General features: G+C 49.2%; 1 protein-coding gene across 2 annotated transcripts in view; it reads left to right on the plus strand.

Moving 5' to 3' along the window:
• Window positions 1–21,070, plus strand: part of LOC146868829 (uncharacterized) — a 216,798-nt gene extending 195,728 nt beyond the window's left edge. The window contains exon 3 of one of the 2 annotated variants that reach the window (XM_085613857.1): window positions 17,872–21,069. In XM_085613857.1, coding sequence (XP_085469983.1) covers window positions 17,900–19,210 — 1,311 coding nt within the window. In that variant the 5' untranslated portion in view covers window positions 17,872–17,899 and the 3' untranslated portion in view covers window positions 19,211–21,069. Of the gene's footprint in view, window positions 1–17,871 lie in introns of both variants that reach the window. The other variant, XM_085613858.1, reaches the window with a different exon arrangement.
• The last annotated feature ends 1,714 nt before the right edge of the window (window positions 21,071–22,784 follow it).

Consider the following 22,784-nt stretch of genomic DNA (forward strand, 5'->3'; position numbering starts at 1 on the left):
CATCTTGCCATTGCTGTCACACCCCCTGACAGGGAAGCAGAGTCAAGAGGGAGGAAGTATGGGCATGCTGGGAAGGGGGGTGTAGCCAAGAGTATGATGGGAGTCGCAGTCACAGACAATCTACGCCCACCCACATGGCCCAGCAATGTCAATTAACTACTTCCACAATGGTGTCGGATTCTGGGTGTTGGGGGTCAGTGTTGAACAAACAACAGGCAAATTACCCTGTGAGGGACAGACACAAGACACAGTCAAAAGCACAGCAAAACAGGAGAGAAATGCAATACACATGCACAAAACATGTCACAATAAACCTACACAAAAACAAGTTAGCAGTACTACCCTATTGTGGAGTACACACCACCTGAATGGACACATCACTGCACGCATCCAGTCAAGTGGCACACAGACACACTCAGACAGCAACAGAGCAGCCACAACACATTCCAGGCTAATTCCATACATTGACATAACAACCCTGGAAACTCACATTCAGGTGAAGAAGTTGTTGATGAGCTGTGAGCGGACGTCACCCTCATCCTCATCATCACTGGCATCCTGGCCCAGGCCGGGATCCTCCACAGGTGCCGGAGGTTGGTCATCGTCATCCTGGATGAGAGGCACCTTCTTCCGCACTGCCATGTTGTGTAGCATGCAGCATACAAGGATTATTTTGCACACCTTTGCAGGTTCATATGGGAGGGCCCCTCCGGTCTTGTCCAGGCAGCGAAAGCAGCTTTTCAGGAGGCCGAATGTCCGCTCAATCACCCTCCTGTTCCAACCATGTGCCTCATTGTAGTACATCTCGGCTGGTGTCACAGGGTTCCTGAGGGGTGTCAGCAACCACGGCATGTTGAGGTATCCGGAGTCACCTACACACACAAAAATGAACAAGTAGCTGAGTTTTGTAGGAGTGCGGAATACAACATTGACAAACACACACAATGATAAACAGTCAGTACACACCGACAAGCCAGGCATGATGAGCTGGCATCTGTGACATCAGCGTTGCAATGCGACTACTCCTCATTATGTAGGCATCGTGCGCAGAACCAGGGATCCGTGCACACACATGTGTGATACACATGTCTGCAAGACATACCACCAGAGCATTGATCGAGTGGAAATGTTTCCTGTTACGGTATGCCTGCTCATGTGCCTGTAGTGGTATCAGGGCCACATGTGTCCCATCAATAGATCCGATGACGTTCGGCATCCTCCTCAGTGTATAAAAGGCATCCTTTATTTCTGGGGGTTCAGCTGGGCTAGGGAACTTGATATACAGGTCAAGGAAATGCAACATCCCCTCCAAGACATCGTGTAGCACACGACTAAACATAGTTTGCAACATCCCACCTGCTGTAGCCACAGTGTACCGAGCTGTGCGTACACTTTGCCATTGACTGCAATGAGGTCCGACGCGGGTGACAATGTGTACGCATTGCACGGTGCATGACCGAGCCGTACGTACGCTTTGCCATTGACTGCAATGAGGTCCGACGTGGGTGACAAAGCATACACATTACACGGTGCATGACCGAGCTGTGCGTACGCTTTGCCATTGACTGCAATGAGGTCTGACCCGGGTGACAATGCGTACGCATTGCACGGTGCATGGCCGAGCCTTGCGTACGCTTTGCCATTGACTGCGATGAGGTCCGACGCGGGTGACTATCATGCATACGCGTCGGGCAGGCATGGTCCGAGACAGGCGTATGCCTTGGCCATTGAATCGTATGGAGACGGGTGCATGTGTATTTTCAAAATACGCGTTGTACAGTCAGTTGACCGAGCCGCACACACCCATTGGCTCTCGACTGTCATGGAGACGGATGCGGATTCAAAACTTGTACGAGTTGTGCGCTGGAAATTCAGTTGGATGCCTACAACAATGTTGCAATTACTAGTGTGTCATTAAGGTGAAGATTTGAACGATGCAGAAGGCGTGTCCGAGTCGTACATTTCTATGGATTGGCCAGATTCATAGAATGCAACCGTGTTGGACCTATCACTTGGGACACATGGCACAGATTCTGCCTCTGCAGCACAGATATAAGGCTGGCTGGCCCCCAGGGAGCTCACTTGCCTGCACTACATGCTCCTGGACCACATCCCTGCTACCACTGCTGCTGTCTCTGCATCCTCTGGCTCCTGCTATGGCACGTACTCTGGCGAGGGCCCAGCCTTCACTGAGGTGGAGAACCAGGCCCTGCTGGATGGGCTCCTTCCATAGTACAGCAAGCTGTATGGGAAACCAGGGGAGCAGGTGAGTGTGCAGTCCACTGCCTTCCTAATTGTGCATGTTGTCTGACTAGCAGTACTAGCAGTGTGTACACCAGTGGCAAGCATTCTCACTGACTACTTTCATCACCCAAAGTGTGTAGGGACATGTAATTAACAGGTGTTCTGCAGCTAAAGTGCATTAGTGTAAGCTTAAACTTCCCAGGCATTGTTAACAAGTCAGCCATGCAGGTGATTTGTCCTTCCCCATGGCTGCACTACCTGTGTAACTCATTTCCCTTTGTGATGATGACATGTATATCCAAATGTGTGACGTGCGCAGGAGGGTCAAGAAACTCATCGAAAAAGATCACACCCTGAGTCAGTTCACCGGCGGTGGCCCTCCTGCCAAACCAGTCTACTTCAGGACCTGGGAGGAGAAGGTGCGGGACATCCTACCACCAGTGAACATCCATGGGCTAACAGACATACCAGAGCCTGGTGAGTACACAAACAACATACCCAATATTGTGTGGCAAGGGGACAGTGAAACCATGCACCTCAAGCAAAGCCACAGTAACCAATAGATAATCATCCCAAGATGTGTATGCCAATCAGACAAACACAATACCTTCCATCTCATAGTGACTTGGAACTGTGTTATGACATGCACCAAACTACAAACAAATAGAGCAAGGCAGTGGCACAAAGCTAAATCGACACTGCCAGATAGTTTGCCACCACAAACACACTACCTCACAGTGCAGTTGACTGACAGGAAGGAATAGTGGGGATGCAGGTGAAGTGAGTGTATCCAAAAGCATGATGGGGTCTGTAGTCACAGATAATGCTACCCCTCCTGATTGGCCCATCAAGACCTCTCTGAAACATGCCCACATCACAGGGAGTGGAAAATGACTGCCAAGATGGCTGACACTGGGTCCTGCTGTGGGGAGCACAAGGCCCTGGTAGGGCATGTGCGCAAATCAGAAGCAGGAACCCACTGACTGACATCCTGAAAGACAACTTGCACGCCCACCAATGGAAGCACGTTTCATGATGGGATGTCTGGCCGGGTGGGAAGGAGGACTGACAGCTCTGACCATACTTACCAGCATGTGGAGACACCCCCCCCCCTCAACACGAACTACACACAACTCACCGGGTAGAATGCATTGACCCACACCTCAGTGAAATATCATCAACAGATACGCCCGTGCTGGGTGCTGCTGTGTGAAGCACAGGGGCTCTCTTTGGACTTGAAGCCAAACAAACACCAGGATTACACAGTCAGCCATCTTGCCATTGCTGTCACACCCCCTGACAGGGAAGCAGAGTCAAGAGGGAGGAAGTATGGGCATGCTGGGAAGGGGGGTGTAGCCAAGACCATGATGGGAGTTGCAGTCACAGACAATCCACACCCACCCACATGGCCCAGCAAGCACACACTGAACCATGCTCGCCTCACAGGGAGTGGGAAGGGACTGACAAGATGTCTGACACTGGGCTTTGTTGTGGGGAGCACAAGGCCCTGCTGGGAAATGGGCAACAACAAACACCAGGACTTCACAGTCAGCCATCTTGCCATTGCTGTCACACCCCTTCACAGGAAAGCAGAGTCAAGAGGGAGGAAATATGAGCATGCTGGGAAGGGGGTGTAGCCAAGAGTATGATGGGAGTTGCAGTCACAGACAATCTACACCCACTCACATGGCCCAGCAAGCATACTCTGAACCATGCTCGCCTCACAGGGAGTGGGAAGGGACTGACAAGATGTCTGACACTGGGCTCTGTTGTGGGGAGCACAAGGACCTGCTGGGAAATGGGCAACAACAAACACCAGGACTTCACAGTCAGCCATCTTGCCATTGCTGTCACACCCCCTGACAGGGAAGCAGAGTCAAGAGGGAGGAAGTATGGGCATGCTGGGAAGGGGGGTGTAGCCAAGAGTATGATGGGAGTCGCAGTCACAGACAATCTACGCCCACCCACATGGGCCCAGTAAGCATACACTGAACCATGCTCGCCTCACAGGGAGTGGGAAGGGACTGACAAGATGTCTGACACTGGGCTCTGTTGTGGGGAGCACAAGGCCCTGCTGGGAAATGGGCAACAACAATATCAAACTCTGTCCGTGACAAGCTGGAAAAAAGCAGTGTACAGGCAGGCATCTGTTCGTACATTCGAAAATGTCATGTTTGTGAACCATTGATGTCTGTAGAAACATAACTCACATTGTGTGTCTCTTCCAAACACAGGTGATGCTGGGGACCCAGCACCAAATGAAGAGGATTCCCAGGCCCAGACTCTGGTGGACATTGAGCTCTGTGGTTTGACTCTGTCTCTGTCCTCTTCGGATGACGACGACCAACCTGGCCCCTCCGGTGTGAGTCATCATGCAGCACCAGCAGCATCAACATCTGCACCCCCTGTAACCACGCCTCCAGCATCTGGACACCGACAGGGCACCCCCGCCAACACGGACAGACCAAGGCCAATGAATACCCACAGCACAGGGACACAGGACCCCCCGGAAGCTACAGCAAACACCACCAGCATCACCACCCAAGGGTTCCCAGTGTCACCTGTGCTTCCCGCCGCTGGTCCTGCCCGTGTGGATAGGGGTGCTGGGAGGGGTGGGAGGCAGAGGGCCCGCCTTGCAGAGGGGTCTGGACTGCATGATGACCCCCAACAGGCACGCATCATAGATGCGTACCAGGATAGCACCGGAGGATTTGGCCATGTAGTGGGGATCCTCAAGGACATGCAACAGGAGCAGGCTGCCCACCATGCCCGCATGGAGGCCAAGTGGGATGTCCTTACTGCGGTGCATCGGGACATACTCCAATACACAAACCTGTCCACACCTCCCTCTGTGGCCACAACATCTGTTGCAACACCATCTGCCAGTAGCACAGGGAGGGAGGAGGACTCTGGCGGAGAGTCCCCTGCACCGCAGAGGCCTGCACCTGAGGATCCCCTCCCCCCCAGGAAGAAGAGGGGTCGTCCGAAGAAAGACATGTGAGAGGCAGATGTCCCAGCACATCCCCCAGGGCCTCTAAACCTGTTCTGGACAATGCTCTTTGTGCGCATCCCGTTCACCTTGTCCAATCGCACACAACTCGCCCACATGACGTGGAGGGTTCATGTTGGGCCAATGTAGCAGATGACTGTGGACTTCACTCTGGGCATTTCATCTACCAGCACTTCCAACTCTAATGTGAACTTTGGATTCCCAAACCAATCCACAGCACCCACCATCCTGTGCACTTTCCTCACACATGTTCGAAAATAAACTCACCAGTACATCATACTTGCCTCTGTTGTGATTCCAAATTGTCATGTGTCATGGAGATGTCGATCTGCTACACAACACAGTGCATGCCAAATACTGCAACAATGTGACCAGCGTCAGGTGAGTAATGGTGATGTGACACATGTGAGGGAGACACACCACTATGGCAACACAACACATACTCACCATGGCCATGTTACTCATCACACACAATGATGTTGACCTGAAACACATAGGTATGCACAACCACAACACCTATCCACAGTCAGTGGTAACAAGTCCACAGGTGAGGTAAGCAAATGTCACTCAGATGTGGGAAGACAGACAATGCACCTAACAAAGCATAGCACAGGTTCATTACACATCAGCAACATGTTTATTCAAAAATAGTTGCAAGGTAATTGTACATTACGGTAGACACACGGTCACAGAGTGTCTGAGAATTGTAGTCCAGGGGTGTGTGGCACATCACTTGATGTCAATTAACTACTTCCACAATGGTGTCGGATTCTGGGTGTTGGGGGTCAGTGTTGAACAAACAACAGGCAAATTACCCTGTGAGGGACAGACACAAGACACAGTCAAAAGCACAGCAAAACAGGAGAGAAATGCAATACACATGCACAAAACATGTCACAATAAACCTACACAAAAACAAGTTAGCAGTACTACCCTATTGTGGAGTACACACCACCTGAATGGACACATCACTGCACGCATCCAGTCAAGTGGCACACAGACACACTCAGACAGCAACAGAGCAGCCACAACACATTCCAGGCTAATTCCATACATTGACATAACAACCCTGGAAACTCACATTCAGGTGAAGAAGTTGTTGATGAGCTGTGAGCGGACGTCACCCTCATCCTCATCATCACTGGCATCCTGGCCCAGGCCGGGATCCTCCACAGGTGCCGGAGGTTGGTCATCGTCATCCTGGATGAGAGGCACCTTCTTCCGCACTGCCATGTTGTGTAGCATGCAGCATACAAGGATTATTTTGCACACCTTTGCAGGTTCATATGGGAGGGCCCCTCCGGTCTTGTCCAGGCAGCGAAAGCAGCTTTTCAGGAGGCCGAATGTCCGCTCAATCACCCTCCTGTTCCAACCATGTGCCTCATTGTAGTACATCTCGGCTGGTGTCACAGGGTTCCTGAGGGGTGTCAGCAACCACGGCATGTTGAGGTATCCGGAGTCACCTACACACACAAAAATGAACAAGTAGCTGAGTTTTGTAGGAGTGCGGAATACAACATTGACAAACACACACAATGATAAACAGTCAGTACACACCGACAAGCCAGGCATGATGAGCTGGCATCTGTGACATCAGCGTTGCAATGCGACTACTCCTCATTATGTAGGCATCGTGCGCAGAACCAGGGATCCGTGCACACACATGTGTGATACACATGTCTGCAAGACATACCACCAGAGCATTGATCGAGTGGAAATGTTTCCTGTTACGGTATGCCTGCTCATGTGCCTGTAGTGGTATCAGGGCCACATGTGTCCCATCAATAGATCCGATGACGTTCGGCATCCTCCTCAGTGTATAAAAGGCATCCTTTATTTCTGGGGGTTCAGCTGGGCTAGGGAACTTGATATACAGGTCAAGGAAATGCAACATCCCCTCCAAGACATCGTGTAGCACACGACTAAACATAGTTTGCAACATCCCACCTGCTGTAGCCACAGTGTACTGGAAAGTGCCAGTAGCAAATAAGTGCAGGGCTGCCATCCCCTTCACCTCTGGGGTCAGTGCTGTAGGGTATGTCCGGCCAGGTAGCAGATGTGGCGCCAACTGCTCCGCCAACTCCTCAATCAGTGGCCTGGTGAAGCGGTACCGTCGGATGCAGTCGCGTCCCTGCACGAGTGCAAGGTCTGGGAACGCTCGGTGGACAGCTGGTGCCCTGCAGAACAGAGATGAACAAAGGAAGATTGTCGGTTCATCCACCAATGTGGCCATGACCAGGCTCAATATCACATGATAGATCATGACATTACACAATGTACTGAGGTGTGTGCTGTTGGGCATGGACACATATGTCACCTATATGACCATCACCTCACATCTCAATTCCACATGTCCACATGAGTCCCATATAGTGCAAAGGCCAATCATCAGGCTGTGTACTGCGTGACGTTACAAACACATACCACAGAGACAAGTGAGGCCTGATGTCTCCCAGGCATCACAGATCTTTGCCATGCAGATACCCAGGATCCCTGTATTGCCACATCGACAATGCCATGGACATGGCGTATCACGTACACACCACAAACAAGCGTGAGTCCCACAGGTAGTGGCCACTGTTGTCCCTGCAGGCCCTACATGTACGTCTCTTAGACACACACACACATCATCAAGGTAGATGCATATACCACATGGATGTGGAGACTGTCTCCCATTGGGCACATTTGATCAGCCACATCTGAGACACAACATGCACATAGACTGTGGGTGCACATCAAAATTGTGGCTACAGATCTCACTGTGATGTACATGCCATCAACCCCAGGACTCAGGGTGTATGTGACATGTCCTAAACAGATCCAACATGAAACTGTGTCCGTGACTCATGCCCATTACTGTACATTTGCACATCACAGTCGTAATGTGCATGACACACAAAGGATTCTGCCCCCATGTACACGTGCACAGCCGGGGAGTGGTTGAACAAAAGTGCCACCCAACAACCCAAATGTGCCCCCCCCAACACACAGGGAATGCAGCCTTACATGCCATGGGGCGCTGTGTAGCCAATGCTGTAGTGTGGTAGGTGTGCACAGGTGTCCCTGGCAAGTAATTGTGTGTTGAATCCGTCGAATAGTCACACCAATGAGGTCCGACGTGGGTGAAAATGCGTACGCATTGCACGGTGCATGACCGAGCTGTGCGTACACTTTGCCATTGACTGCAATGAGGTCCGACGCGGGTGACAATGTGTACGCATTGCACGGTGCATGACCGAGCCGTACGTACGCTTTGCCATTGACTGCAATGAGGTCCGACGTGGGTGACAAAGCATACACATTACACGGTGCATGACCGAGCTGTGCGTACGCTTTGCCATTGACTGCAATGAGGTCTGACCCGGGTGACAATGCGTACGCATTGCACGGTGCATGGCCGAGCCTTGCGTACGCTTTGCCATTGACTGCGATGAGGTCCGACGCGGGTGACTATCATGCATACGCGTCGGGCAGGCATGGTCCGAGACAGGCGTATGCCTTGGCCATTGAATCGTATGGAGACGGGTGCATGTGTATTTTCAAAATACGCGTTGTACAGTCAGTTGACCGAGCCGCACACACCCATTGGCTCTCGACTGTCATGGAGACGGATGCGGATTCAAAACTTGTACGAGTTGTGCGCTGGAAATTCAGTTGGATGCCTACAACAATGTTGCAATTACTAGTGTGTCATTAAGGTGAAGATTTGAACGATGCAGAAGGCGTGTCCGAGTCGTACATTTCTATGGATTGGCCAGATTCATAGAATGCAACCGTGTTGGACCTATCACTTGGGACACATGGCACAGATTCTGCCTCTGCAGCACAGATATAAGGCTGGCTGGCCCCCAGGGAGCTCACTTGCCTGCACTACATGCTCCTGGACCACATCCCTGCTACCACTGCTGCTGTCTTTGCATCCTCTGGCTCCTGCTATGGCACGTACTCTGGCGAGGGCCCAGCCTTCACTGAGGTGGAGAACCAGGCCCTGCTGGATGGGCTCCTTCCATAGTACAGCAAGCTGTATGGGAAACCAGGGGAGCAGGTGAGTGTGCAGTCCACTGCCTTCCTAATTGTGCATGTTGTCTGACTAGCAGTACTAGCAGTGTGTACACCAGTGGCAAGCATTCTCACTGACTACTTTCATCACCCAAAGTGTGTAGGGACATGTAATTAACAGGTGTTCTGCAGCTAAAGTGCATTAGTGTAAGCTTAAACTTCCCAGGCATTGTTAACAAGTCAGCCATGCAGGTGATTTGTCCTTCCCCATGGCTGCACTACCTGTGTAACTCATTTCCCTTTGTGATGATGACATGTATATCCAAATGTGTGAAGCACAAATATGGGGCATGTGTGTTAATGTACTTTTAACTTTGTCATCCTCACAGGTTGATGCCCACCAGAAGCAGGAGATAAGGCTGACCATCGCCCGGGAAGTTCGTTAGGTGGGGGTCTACAAGTGCCGGATCCGCAACTGCCAGAAGAGGTGGCAGGACCTTCGGGGCTGGACCCGGAGGATAGCTAGAGTCCAGCTGAAGCTGTCACCTCCACGCAGGAGGGGCAGACACCGGACCCTGACCCCCGACATGCTCCGGATCCTGGCGGTGGTCTTCCCGGACCTGGATAGGCAGCTGAAGGCCAGACAGCAGCAAGAAGGGGGTAAGTCCATGCCTAATCTGTGTACTATGTCTGACAAGAGAATTGCAGTCTTTTGGCCTGGTCACACTTCCACATTACGTAGGTCTTGTAGTCCAATACTCAGGTCCCTCAATTGTGTGATGCACCCTCCTCATCCGTTCTACAGGTGTGGCCCCTACAGTCTGTTGCTTGTGTCACTAGAACACTGTGTCCCTGCAGTCAGCTATGCTTCAGCCACCGGACAGCATCTGTTCCCGTGACTCTGTTGTGTGTTTCATGGGTGGTCCAATTGTTTGCCCAATGCCTGTTATCTGACATGTGATCTGTGTGTGCCCTTGATATGTGTTCCAATTGCTGGTCTGACTCGCAACATGTGCCTGGGGTATTTCAAACAAACCCATGCAGCAGGGGACTCCAATTTGGGGGCCTCAGGAGTATGTATATCAAGTATGTCACACTTGCTTAGCCACCTGACTACTGTCTAGGGCCAAACACTGTTTCACGTAGAACTTGTCAGTCATGCCTCCTCAAGGGCATTTAGAAACACTCTGTAATCCCACTCCTGTGTATCAATTTACAGGTTGTGCTTTGTGCCTTCAGGTGTCATGTGCCTTCAGGTGTCTGCCTCTGTGTCAATATGGTGTGGCTTCCTGTTACGTACAACTGGGGTGTCCATGATTTTGAGGGTCAGCAGGACATCTGAGATGTGACTGTGAGAGACAAGACCTGTGTGACATATAGGTGTGTGATCATCTGACAGCGCACAATGGTGTATGCAACTGTGTACTTCAGGCAGCTGGGTTACATGCACGGAAGACTGTGATGTGCTAATGTACATGGAGTTGTGTTTGCAGAGACTCATATGTCTGATTTGCACGATGTGGGGTCTTCTGGGTCCTGGATATGTTGTTTGCAGGGGATGGGCAAGTGCACTTGTCAGCTGCAGAGTGTGCTTTACCCCAGATCTATGATTGTGACACAGTGCATACTGTTGTTGTCTGGATGCCCTGCCCCTGTGACAGGATACAGTGTTGACTGACTTTCCAGGCATGCCAGTGCCATGGCATTTAATTTGCTATGAGTGATCCTGAATTGTGTTCAAGTGTGCACCATGCACCCCATTGTGGCATTGACTATCAGGACATGAGAACATCATAGTGTGTGTTGCTGGCATGCATCACAAGCATGTGAAATGAGTCTCTGCCCATCCCTTCATCCGGACACCTGTACTGAGTCAGTGGCAAGAGATGTGCAGTGTGTATAGTGACATACTCCTACATGTTCACTTGCATGTCCAACTGATGTGTGGGTGGTGCATGTCGGGACATTGGGGTATTAGCATTCAACATGCGACAGACATATGGGTACAAGTCAAGGAGGGATATGTGTGCCATGGTTGATGTTGAGAATGACAATTGTCTTATTTTAAACAGTGTTGGAACTTTGAGCAGTGTTCAGCTGATGATGCCAGGGCTTGCCCTGCGATGTGATGTACTCACTGTGGTGTGTGCAGTCAGTGCAGGTAACTGATGTTGTTCTCTTTCTTCCTATTCCTATCCAGATACATCCATGGCCACAGGAGGAGAAAGCTCAATGGACCAGGAGGAGCCACAGAGCCTGACAGGGACAGAAGGAGAGAAGTCAGAGGGACCCATTGGCACAGAGGGCGAGTGGAGCCACACCAAGGAGTCGTCAGCACCATCCCCCCAGCTGAGGGACACAGCAGCTCTGAGCATGACTCCCTTGTGGAAGCGGGTGTCAGAAGCCACCAAACCCCAGCTAGTGAGGCTGTCCCCGCCACCGCCCCCACCACCACTATTACCACCCTCCCATCGGCTCCCATCCCAGAGGTCCATGGAGGCTCCCGTGTTCAGGAGCATGTCTCCTTTGTGCCAGGCACCGCACCCCCTGCCCCTGTGTCCCCTGCTGCCCTGAGTGAGGAGTCTGTGAACTAACTTAGACAGATCCATGTAGGGCAGACATCGATGCTGAGTGTCCTCCCTGCACACACCACTCTGTTGACGCAACTGGTGTCGTTCATGGAGGGTATTTCATTGGGCATGTCTGGCCTACAGAGGACCAATCAGTTCGTGGCCTCCTCCCTGATGGCAGTAGTGTTCCTCCTCCAACAGTCCCGCGCCCCTCCTACCCCTGCACCACCTACGATTCCAAGCAGCCTACTTATCCCAAGCGCACACAAACCTGCACATTCTTCCAAAGCCACAGACACGGGCAGCACACAAACACCCAAACCAAGGGCTAGACGTGCACACAAGCATGCACAGGGGACTGATACCACACTCACAGGGGATGGTTTGCAGACACACACACAGTCATCCACAACCACTCCGCAGTCCTCCGAAACCTCTCCTTCCCAGCCCCCTTCCCTTGCCTCACCTGCAACCCCATCTCCACAGAAGCTCTTCCTCTGTGACCGTGGCCTCTTCCCCACCGACCCATCAGATCCAGATTACAAGGGGAAGAGGAAGTCCCCACACACAGAGGGGAGTGCCCCTCACACCCGGACACCATCCCCTAGGCGCAGTCAGACTGAGACCCCCACCCGCAAGTTCTCCCGGAGCCGGAAGAGCAAAACCCCACCGCCGCCACGCAGCTTCAAGGCAAAGTCTCCGTCCTCCATCCCCCAGGCCACCACTCCAGAGGTTCCCCCGCTACACCCTGCCCCGGGTTCCCCAAACCCACAGATACACCATCCCCAAAATGCTGAGGCCCTCCCCCCTACCACTTGCTCCTCCACAAACCAGTCAGACGGTTAGTGCCACTGATGTGGGGACCGTGTCCCCCCCCTCTGTCCTGCCGACCTCACCTGCACCCCATTCCGCTCACATGGATTTAGGCACTGCAGTGGAATCCATGACCACCCCGTCTGACTTGGGCACTGCAGTGGGGACCCAATCCACTCCATCTGACCTGCCCACTGAAGTTGTGCCGGCACCCACCCCATCTGACTTGTGCCCCAAAGTTGTGACTGCGCCCACCACTTCAGTCAGCTCCACTGCAGTTGCAAGTGACTCTCCTGCATCCACCACCCCTTCATTGCCTCCTTCTGCTGCACCCTGATCCTGTCCCTGCGGTGCCTGACCTGCCCCCATGTATGCCCCCCCAAGGTGATGTCCCCTGTCCTTCCAGTGCAGGCAAGCAACGTGTGACAGTTGTCACTCAAGTTCACTCCTTGTAATTTGATGATGGACTGGCCATTGGCCTTTTGTTTGAACGGACGTTTCAATTTTCATCTGCTGAATAAAGCTTTTTTCTTTATCCTTGCGAACTTGATCTAGCTATACATTAGGTTGATGATGTTTAGCATGCCCTTGCACCTGTAATGCTTGGTTTCCAATGTTGAATACTGAGGTGTTGATGTGAGGTACTCCATGTGGTCCATGAGATATGTATCCTATTCTGGTCGGTATCCATGTCATCCTTTGCAGCTAACTGGGTGTGTCATGATTAACAATTTGAGAACATATCTGTAAACATTTCATTTGCATGGTCACATCTGTGGCTTGTACCGATGCACATATGATGTGCTTCCCATTGTCCAATGTGTCTATTTCCCTGACTTTGGGCGCATCTCCACTGGACCTACAGGTGTGGGGATCATTGGTATAGGAGCAACTGGGTCCTTTGTGCAACTTGCTGTACATATGTGTTGAGTATGTGCAGATGGCTTAGGGGAGACTCACGTACCCAGGCTGTTGTGACCAGAGCCTTCATTGTGTGGTAACTGATGGCTGACTGACCAAGTATTCTGCTGACATGAGTGGAACTTGCTGTGACTATGTTTGGCACAGTTGGACCTACACAGGAGTTGGGTCCCCTCAGTCTATGTCACGGATGTGTTGTCCCGTGAAATAGCCTGGGCCCACGGTGTGTGTTGTATGAGCATCTGTGTGTGTGTCCACATCCCTTTTCATACACAGGCAGTGTTCCCTTGAAATGTTCCTGTTGTTGCTGCTTGCTGAGTGGTACTGTGTTCATCCCACAACTTTGCCATGGGCTACCAGATGTGTGGGTGCATGACACACTACTGTTAATTGGTGTTTCATCATTGGGATTTGTCTGTTCTGAGTGGTGATGATGTGGTCAGACGCAGATGGGACACAGCCAGGGTTCCCCAAGGCACTTGTTTGTTCGCAATATAATGTAGTTGTTCCTAGGTGGTACTTTTCAGTGATTGAGACATGTGTATGTGTGTGTGACTTCTCCCACTTGTCGGGTTCAGGGCTATAATGTTTGCAGGTGTCAGCATGTGTGCCTTGTGGTTCTCCTTGGGTTCTGCATTGCCCTGGGACTGTGGCAGGTATTTGGAAGGTTAAGGGAGCTTTGACGTCATGTCCATGTACCGCATACTGTGCAGTATGTCTGTCATTCACCAGGGTTGTAAACTGTCCTTGTGTGATGAGTCTGTGCACCTTAGTTCCTCCCAACATTCCTGTGTTTGTCATGGGTGCATGTGCAATGTCACCTGTCCATGTGGGCTTCACAGATGCACAGTGTTGCATTTCAGGGTGTGTGGTGTTGAGGGTGGACTGATGTAAATGTTTGCATGGATGGGACCCTAGCTACCGTTTGTCCATGGATGACGGGTCATGCTGAGTGATTTGTGTTTGTGTAGGTGTGATGTATGTTTGTGGCACAGGACACATGTCTGGGTTTCCCAGTTTGTACGACATCTACCTTTGTCATCACAGTGGAGGTGTCATGTATGCTTGTGTCACCCCAATGTCTGGTCCCATGGGGTACTGCTGTTGTGTGTCAGTTTCTTGCTGTGTTAGTTGGTGTTCATTCCAGCTTGTGTCACATGTGTCTGTTGTGCTCCCTCTCATCTCACAACGCCTGATTGCCCACTAAGGGTGTCCCAATGGTGGTTTACTTTTGTATGGCACTGTGTCCACATCTGTGTCACTGTGGTTCAGCCCCCATCATGTGTTGTGTATTTGCCTGGGGATACTGAGACACACACACACACACACCCACACATGTTGTGTCAGATGTTCAGTGTGAGGTTGCCTGTTTGTGCATCTGCACCAGAGCATTGTTATTGCTGTTGTGGGCCATTGTCTGGATGCTGTTTCTGTGATTTTCCCTGCAGTCCGTGTGAGTCATATCACATCATTCTGCACATTCATCCTGGTTGTTAGGTGCCATTGCTGGCATGGAATGGGAGTTTGTGAGCTGACACCTACAGTCTACACAGGTTGTTTTGATTAGTGTGTCTATTTTCGAGATGTGTGTATGCTTTGTGATGGTCACTTCTGCTCTTGTGTCATTGTACACTGTATGCATTGTCAGCCCCCATGTGTGGTGCTTGTCTGCACATGGCCGAGAGTATGTTTTGTTTTCACAGCACTGTTAGCCTCACCACATCGCGACACAACCACTAGTTTGCCCCAAAAGTGTTTAATGTGTTGGGAGCAGAGATCATACATGCTGTTTGTTATTTGCAGCTTTGACCATGATGACACTTACCTTTTGGTCACTGTGATGAGGGGGGGTTTAGACCCCATCACCACAATGCTCAACATCTGCTGCAGTTTGGAACCCCACACTTAACTTTTGTTCTACACAGTGAGGGGGTGTTAGTTTTACATTGACACAGTGCTATAGTGATGCTTGCCTTGTGTAGGGCACACTCATTTGTTGGTCACACATGTGCTGTTAGTTACATTGCATGTTCAAAGTCATAATCACTGTTGTGGGCATTTGTCACAGACTACACACTGTTGTCATGATGTTAGGGGGATGTATTTTGCTGACATACATAATGTTGGAGTATGATGGATGTGTGGCGTATCACCCATCCTATGGGTGGGAATGGCAGTAGTGATGGGCAACATGAGCCCTATGGGTGGGGGTGGCAGTAGTGATGGGCAACAGGTCCCCTATGGGTGGGGGTGGCAGTAGTGATGGGCAACAGGTCCCTATGGGTGGGGGTGGTAGTAGTGATGGGCAACAGGTCGTCTATGGGTGGGTGTGGCAGTACTGATGGGCAACATGAGCCCTATGGGTGGGAGTGGCAGTAGTGATGAGCAACAGGTCCCCTATGGGTGGGGATGGCAGTAGTGATGGGCAACAGGTCCCCTATGGGTGGGGGTGGCAGTAGTGATGGGCAACATGAGCCCTATGGGTGGGGGTGGCAGTAGTGATGGGCAACAGGTCCCCTATGAGTGGAGGTGGCAGTAGTGATGGGCAACAGGTCCCCTATGAGTGGGGGTGGCAGGGGTGATGGGCAACATAAGCTCTATGGGTGGGGGTGGCAGGGGTGATGGGCAACAGGTCCCTTATGAGTGGGGGTGGCAGGGGTGATGGGCAACATAAGCTCTATGGGTGCGGGTGGCAGGGTTGATGGGCAACAGGTCCCCTATGTGTGGGGGTGGCAGTAGTGATGGGCAACAGGTCCCCTATGAGTGGGGGTGGCAGGGGTGATGGGCAACATAAGCCCTATGGGTGGGGGTGGCAGGGGTGATGGGCAACAGGTACCCTATGTGTGGGGGTGGCAGTAGTGATGGGCGACATGAGCCCTATGGGTGGGGGCGGCAGTAGTGATGGGCAACAGGTCTCCTATGAGTGGGGGTGGCAGTAGTGATGGGCAACAGGTCCCCTATGGGTGGGGGTGGCAGTAGTGATGGGCAACAGGTCCCCTATGAGTGGGGGTGGCAGTAGTGCTGGGCAACAGGTCCCCTATGGGTGGGGGTGGCAGTAGTGATGGGCAACATGAGCCCTATGGGTGGGGGTGACAGTAGTGCTGGGCAACAGGTCCCCTATGAGTGGGGGTGCCAGGGGTGATGGGCAACAGGTCCCCTATGAGTGGGGGTGGCAGTAGTGCTGGGCAACAGGTCCCCTATGAGTGGGGGTGGCAGGTGTAATGGGCAACATACGCCCTATGGGTGGGGATGGCAGTAGTGCTGGGCAACAGGTCCCCTATGGGTGGGGGTGGCAGTAGTGATGGGCAACAAGAGCCCTATGGGTGGGGGTGACAGTATTGATGGGCAACAGTTCCCCTATGGGTGGGGGTGGCAGTAGTGATGGGCAACAGGTCCCCTATGAGTGGGGGTGGTAGTGGTGCTGGCCATACAACCCCTATGGTGGCCTGTTGTTAGTGGCCAGGATGTGGATCCCCTGTGTGTGTGTGCCATTTTGCGGGTACGTGTCATTTGTTTGTGTGGTAGGTGTCTGACTTACCGTCTGCGCCGTCGGCGTCGGTTCCTGATCCGGTCATAGATGTAGAGTACTGGTATGACCTGTGCGATGGGATTCATGATGTGTTCGTGTCGTACACGCTGCTTGTTGCTCCGTCTCGTACCCATTGTAAGCTGATCCGTCTCGTAGCCGTGGATTGAGTTGTGGCGCGAATCGTAGCTGACATGCTTGTTTTCCGAATGCTGTGATGTGCCGTACGTGGCGACCCGTCCGGCGCATAGGAAGTACGCATCGTACTTGTCAGGGCGGAGACTGCTATGGATTCTGCTTCCGGGCGACTCAGTTCGGCGTTCGGAGTTACGGCTCAGACTGTGAATGAAGCTTGAATCACAGCCTACGTGTCGGTTGTGTTTTTGCCAGTTATGCGCATCGTACTTCATCTACAGGACGGACCGGCTTCGGGTACCAGTCGGTCGCAAGGTAAGGCTATGAACAGCTCTCGGAGAGCTGTCCGGCCCGGATCGGAATCGACCCCTTAGTTGTTTATAAGCTCCCAACATGTTTTTCATCATAATTTTGGACCCAATTTAGGATATCTGCCTATCTCTAAGGATAACATTTTTCTCTTTTTCCCAAACTACTTTTTGTAGATTTTCAGAAACTCTTTAATTGTATTAGCTATCACTGCAGAATTTAACCAATTTCAATATTGTTTTTTATATATTCATAAAATGTTTTTTTTTTGTCTCAATACAATTGTATGCTATAGCTTTCCATGTACTAAGCTCTTTGTAATGTTATTTTTTGTTTGTTCACAGATTTACTTATAGTACCTGAAAGGACACAATGCCATGTTTTATAAAATGGTTGTTCCGGACTTTTGTTTGCTTTTTTACATTCTACATACTTTCTCTTGTTTACCATCATCCAAAAAGAAAACTTTCTTTTGAAATATGCAACATTACAGAAATTGCTGATGCCAGTATCACACCATTGAATGACAACAGGACATTTGTGCTCAACGCATACTATGACAATAGAGAGAGGAACATTGTTCGTGTCATCGCTATTGTCCACTATCGCGATGTGAAGGAGCTCTATTGTTGGTTTCACTGTAGGACACACCCAAGATATACCTTTATCACCAGTGCTGAGATAGACTTCCATTCTGACAGGTTTGGATTTCTCTATGCAACTGCAGATGTGGTTTGTTCGATGCCAGAGGACTGCAACCCCGAGTACTTGTCCGTTCATTGGTCATCGGAAGGGAAGATAGAGCAGCTGCCTGTGTTTCAAATCAAAAATCTTAGACAAGGGCCATTGGATGCAGACTTTAGGATATGCATCTCTACGTTGTATGGCAACTATAGCAACGCCCTGCAGTTCATTCAAACTATAGAGGTGTACAAGTTGCTTGGGGCTCAAAAAGTCATGATCTACGCTTTGTACGATAACTGCTGCTCTGAAGCCATTGAGGAAGTCCTGCAGTATTATACAGTAGAAGGCACCCTGGAGGTCATACGCTGGCCAATCGATCTCTACTTCCACGTGTCTAAGAAGTGGAAACACTCATCTTCAGATGCCACCAACATTGGCTATTATGGACAGGTCGCGGTCTTGAATGATTGCCTTTACAGAAACATGTACAGGACCAGGTTCCTACTGTTCAATGACATTGATGAAATCATTTTGCCCTTTAAACACAAGGATTGGCACAGTATGATGGAAAACCTCCAGGAACAATACCCCAGAACAGCCGCTTTCCTGTTTGAAAACCATATCTTCCCCAGCACAGTGCTCGACTCAACCGTAAGCATGCCGTTTTGGGATAAGATCCCGGGGGTCAACATGTTGCAGTGCGTTCACCGCCGGGAGCCTGAGGGAAGATATAATTGGCACCACAAAATGCTGGTCATTCCAAGGAAAGTGACCCGCATCTCCATTCACAAAGTACTGATATCCTCTGGTGGAAGTCACTTGGTTTTGAGTGACACCGCAATACTGCGCCATTGCAAAAAAATGCCTCAGCCACCGCATCCTAAAGAGCAGCTCATTAGGGACACTACAATCTGGAGATACAAAGAACCTTTAACTCAAAATGTTAATAACACCATAGATATAATGACCAAATTAAGAAAGGATAAAGGAATGGTTTAAGTATTAATTCCAAAGGAGAGTTCTGGTCAGTAAAGGTAATCCTAAGTATTTTCCCTTAGTGGTTTCAGAAGGCACCGCCTGCATCACTTTTGCATCAACGTGAATCATTGGTGCATTGTTTGCATCATCAGAAGCCTTTGGAAAGGATGAGAGCTCAGTGTGTAGGACACTCGAAAGTTCTACAGAGTGCACACATCCCATCAATCACTTCACACTGTGAAAATGGTTTCAATATTACATTATAGTAACACCTTGACAAACAGATAGCAACTTCACTTGTACTTGTGCATGAATTATAAAGGCAGAGCAAAATAGGACAGTCATGTTTTGTTTGGCAGGGCACTACCTGGTGGTCGAACGGACAAACTTCTATTGAAACTCCAGAGCCTGGATTACTGTTTTCTTGGATTCAACAGACAGGAGAGGTAAGAATGTTTTCAGGGAGCGTAGCAGCTCAAAACATAATTAGGACAAGGACCAGTTGTATGAGTGGGTGTCACTTGCTTTATCCTGGATGATCCCAGAAAGCAAAGATTGACAACATCAAGGACACGAAGAGCACAGAGTTATGTGGTCTGAACGCCAGTTCTGTTCTGCAAGTGTGAAAGCAATGTAAACAATTTTATGAACAAGTAACTACATCTATGACGGTCCTTGCACAACGTTAAAGTATGTTCAGATATCTGGAGATGTACAATGTCCACCAGGCAAGAGAAATGTTGGCTTGAAGAATGCAGTTTGCATTATATAAACACTTAAGTTATTATAATGTCTTTTTGTACCGCCTCATCAATCATTACTGCACGAGAATTAACACATGAATGGATATTTATCAATCACTGTTTGCATCTAAAACCTTCAGAACCCTCAACCACTTTGTTAAAACAACTTTGTTGACACTTGGTGGGTGACAGCAAGCCCACAACATCTTAACCACAAACATTGCTATTCGTACCTAAATCCCGAATTATATGTCAACTTTGAACTACATTCATTCACATGTTACCTTGTAAACTTGTAACCACATTAATTTTAAATTGTAAACTTTGAAAAATTCATTCTTATTAACTTGTACACTTTCAACTACTTTAATTGATGTTACCTTGCAAACTTTGAACCACAGTCATCCATTTTAACTTGTACACATCTACCACATTCATTCATATGTTAATGTTCACACTCTGTAAAACATCCATTCTTGTTAACTTTTACCAATATTCATCCGTTAGCTTGTAAACTATGAACTACAGTCATCCCTATTAACTTGTAAACTTTAAACAACATTCATTTATATGTTAATGTGCAAGCTTTGAACCCTATTCATCCATATGTTAACGTGTAAATGTTGGACCCCATTTATTCATATGATAACTTGCAAACTTTGAACCACATTAATTCATGTTAGTAAGCAAACTTTGAACCACAGTCAAAGTCAAGTCAAAGTCAGCTTTATTCGGTGCAACAAATCTCACCATAAAAGCATACTATAAAAGGCATTCATAAATTTACAATATTATTCCAAATAATTTTAACCACAGTCATCTGTGTTAACTTACAAACTTTGAAATCCATTCATTCATATGTTAACGTGTAAATGTTGGACCCCATTTATTCATGTTAACTTGTAAACTTTGAACCACATTAATTTATGTTCGCTAGCAAACTTTGTTTAAACTTTAAACTGTTGTGTTAACTTGGTAAATTTTGAAATCCATTCATTCACATGTTAACTTGTAAACTTTGAACTCCATTTTTTCAAGATCTGCAGTCTATTAGATACAAGAGTAACAGGCATCTGGGACGACCTGCCCCCAAGAAAATGGGCCAGTCAAGAAAAACATTATATTTAATAGAAACTCGAAAATGAAAACTATGACTGACCTAAAATGTTTGAAGTATTCCAGGCTATGATTACCTTTTTTTTCAGTCAGAGCGATGGCATTTGAAAGTGGTTTTTAACCAGTGGGCAGATTAGTTATTTCCTGTATAGCAGTAATGGCATCCTGCACTGGGCCATTGGCTACATTTGTACAACTAACGTTTTTTACACTGTGTGACCAGATTAATGTCACACCATATTATTGGACTGAGGTTTTCAACAGTTCATCAAAAATCTGCAATGTACAAATGCAATATGAGTAAGCAAAGGAGGCTGGAGTATGAAGTCAGTGACACCTCAGAGGATGCGTACATCGTTATTTGGAGGTACTTAAGCCAGCAGTCAAAAAAGGTAAGGATTGATTTATTTGTTTACTTGTGTACAACATCCATAAAGTGCTGTGCATCACCTCCCGGGTGCCTCAGGGTGCTGCGGTTGTTATGTAGGATTGGCCTATATTGGTGCTGTCAGAATCCAACTCTGCAGTGTCAGGGCTTTGTGAGAAAGCTGGGCAGAACAACTCCACCTCCAGAAGATGGCCATGTCAGCCCAAAACTGCTCATTTCCACACCCAGTAAAAACGACTTGAACTCTGGGGAAGGGGCTACAGCCATAGTCACCGCCTGGCCCCCTCCGACCCATTCATTCATCAAGAGGGGAGCATTGAACATACAGGCACATTGTCTCTGCTCACTCACATTTACGACTTGCTCAAAGCAGGTGGTAATTGGGAGCGGAAAAGTCCCCAGAAATGGGGGATAACCACGCAGAAAAGAGCCTGGTGATTACTGGTCACATGGGTATTACCATTCCTGGGCCTTGAACTCAGCATACGTGCATGGTGCATGGTAGGGATTACTGACTGGAACCATCCATTTCAACTCCCATAATCTCTAACACACCACTCTGAAACTCATAATCAGCCACAAAGTGTGAAAGTTTATAACATTCTCTTATGAGTATAAATTGTGTAAAAATATTTTGCACCAGTTCTGATCCTTTGTTAATAGAATGTGGATCAAACAAATGCTCAGACGTGCAATGAATGCAATCTGTCCCATGATAGAGATGCATTCATTGGTCCCTTCCTGATTCACTCAGTAGGACAAGGATGTAAAACAATAGTGACACTTTTTACTAGTGTTTGGGAGCCACAACCACAGCTGCAAAAAATAAGGGCATGCAAATTTGAATAATTCTCCTCTGTAACTTTGTAATGTTTCTTTTGAAAATGTCACAATTTTAGTTTATTTCACAAAGGTCTAAAAAACAAAAAGAAGGTAAACACTTCTACTCAAAGGAGCATATTCTCAATGAAATGGGGGAGTGAGGAGTTAGCCTTCTTGGCTTAACGCCTCACTCTGCCACTTCGGAAACGCGAGGCTGCACCCTATTCTCAAGGATACGGTGCAGCCTGGCGTTTCCCCCTGCGATAGCGCAAAGTTTCACAACTTATCGCCAGCGCCGGCACCCTTGCACCAGAGTGCAAGGGTGTCTGCAAGCAGGTAGGTTTGCTTATGTACAGGAAGGTGTCCCTTCCTGCACATGAACAAACCTAAAATGCCAGTTTGTATGTTACATAACGGCATTTAAAAAAAGGTTTGTTTATGTACAGGAAGGGACACCTTCCTGTACATAAACAAACCATGGCATGTTGCTTTTTCAATGTGTTTTGCGCAAGGCAGCGCACATGGA

The sequence above is a fragment of the Triturus cristatus genome, chromosome 1_2 (assembly GCF_964204655.1).
Source record: "Triturus cristatus chromosome 1_2, aTriCri1.1, whole genome shotgun sequence".
Lineage (NCBI taxonomy): Eukaryota > Metazoa > Chordata > Amphibia > Caudata > Salamandridae > Triturus > Triturus cristatus.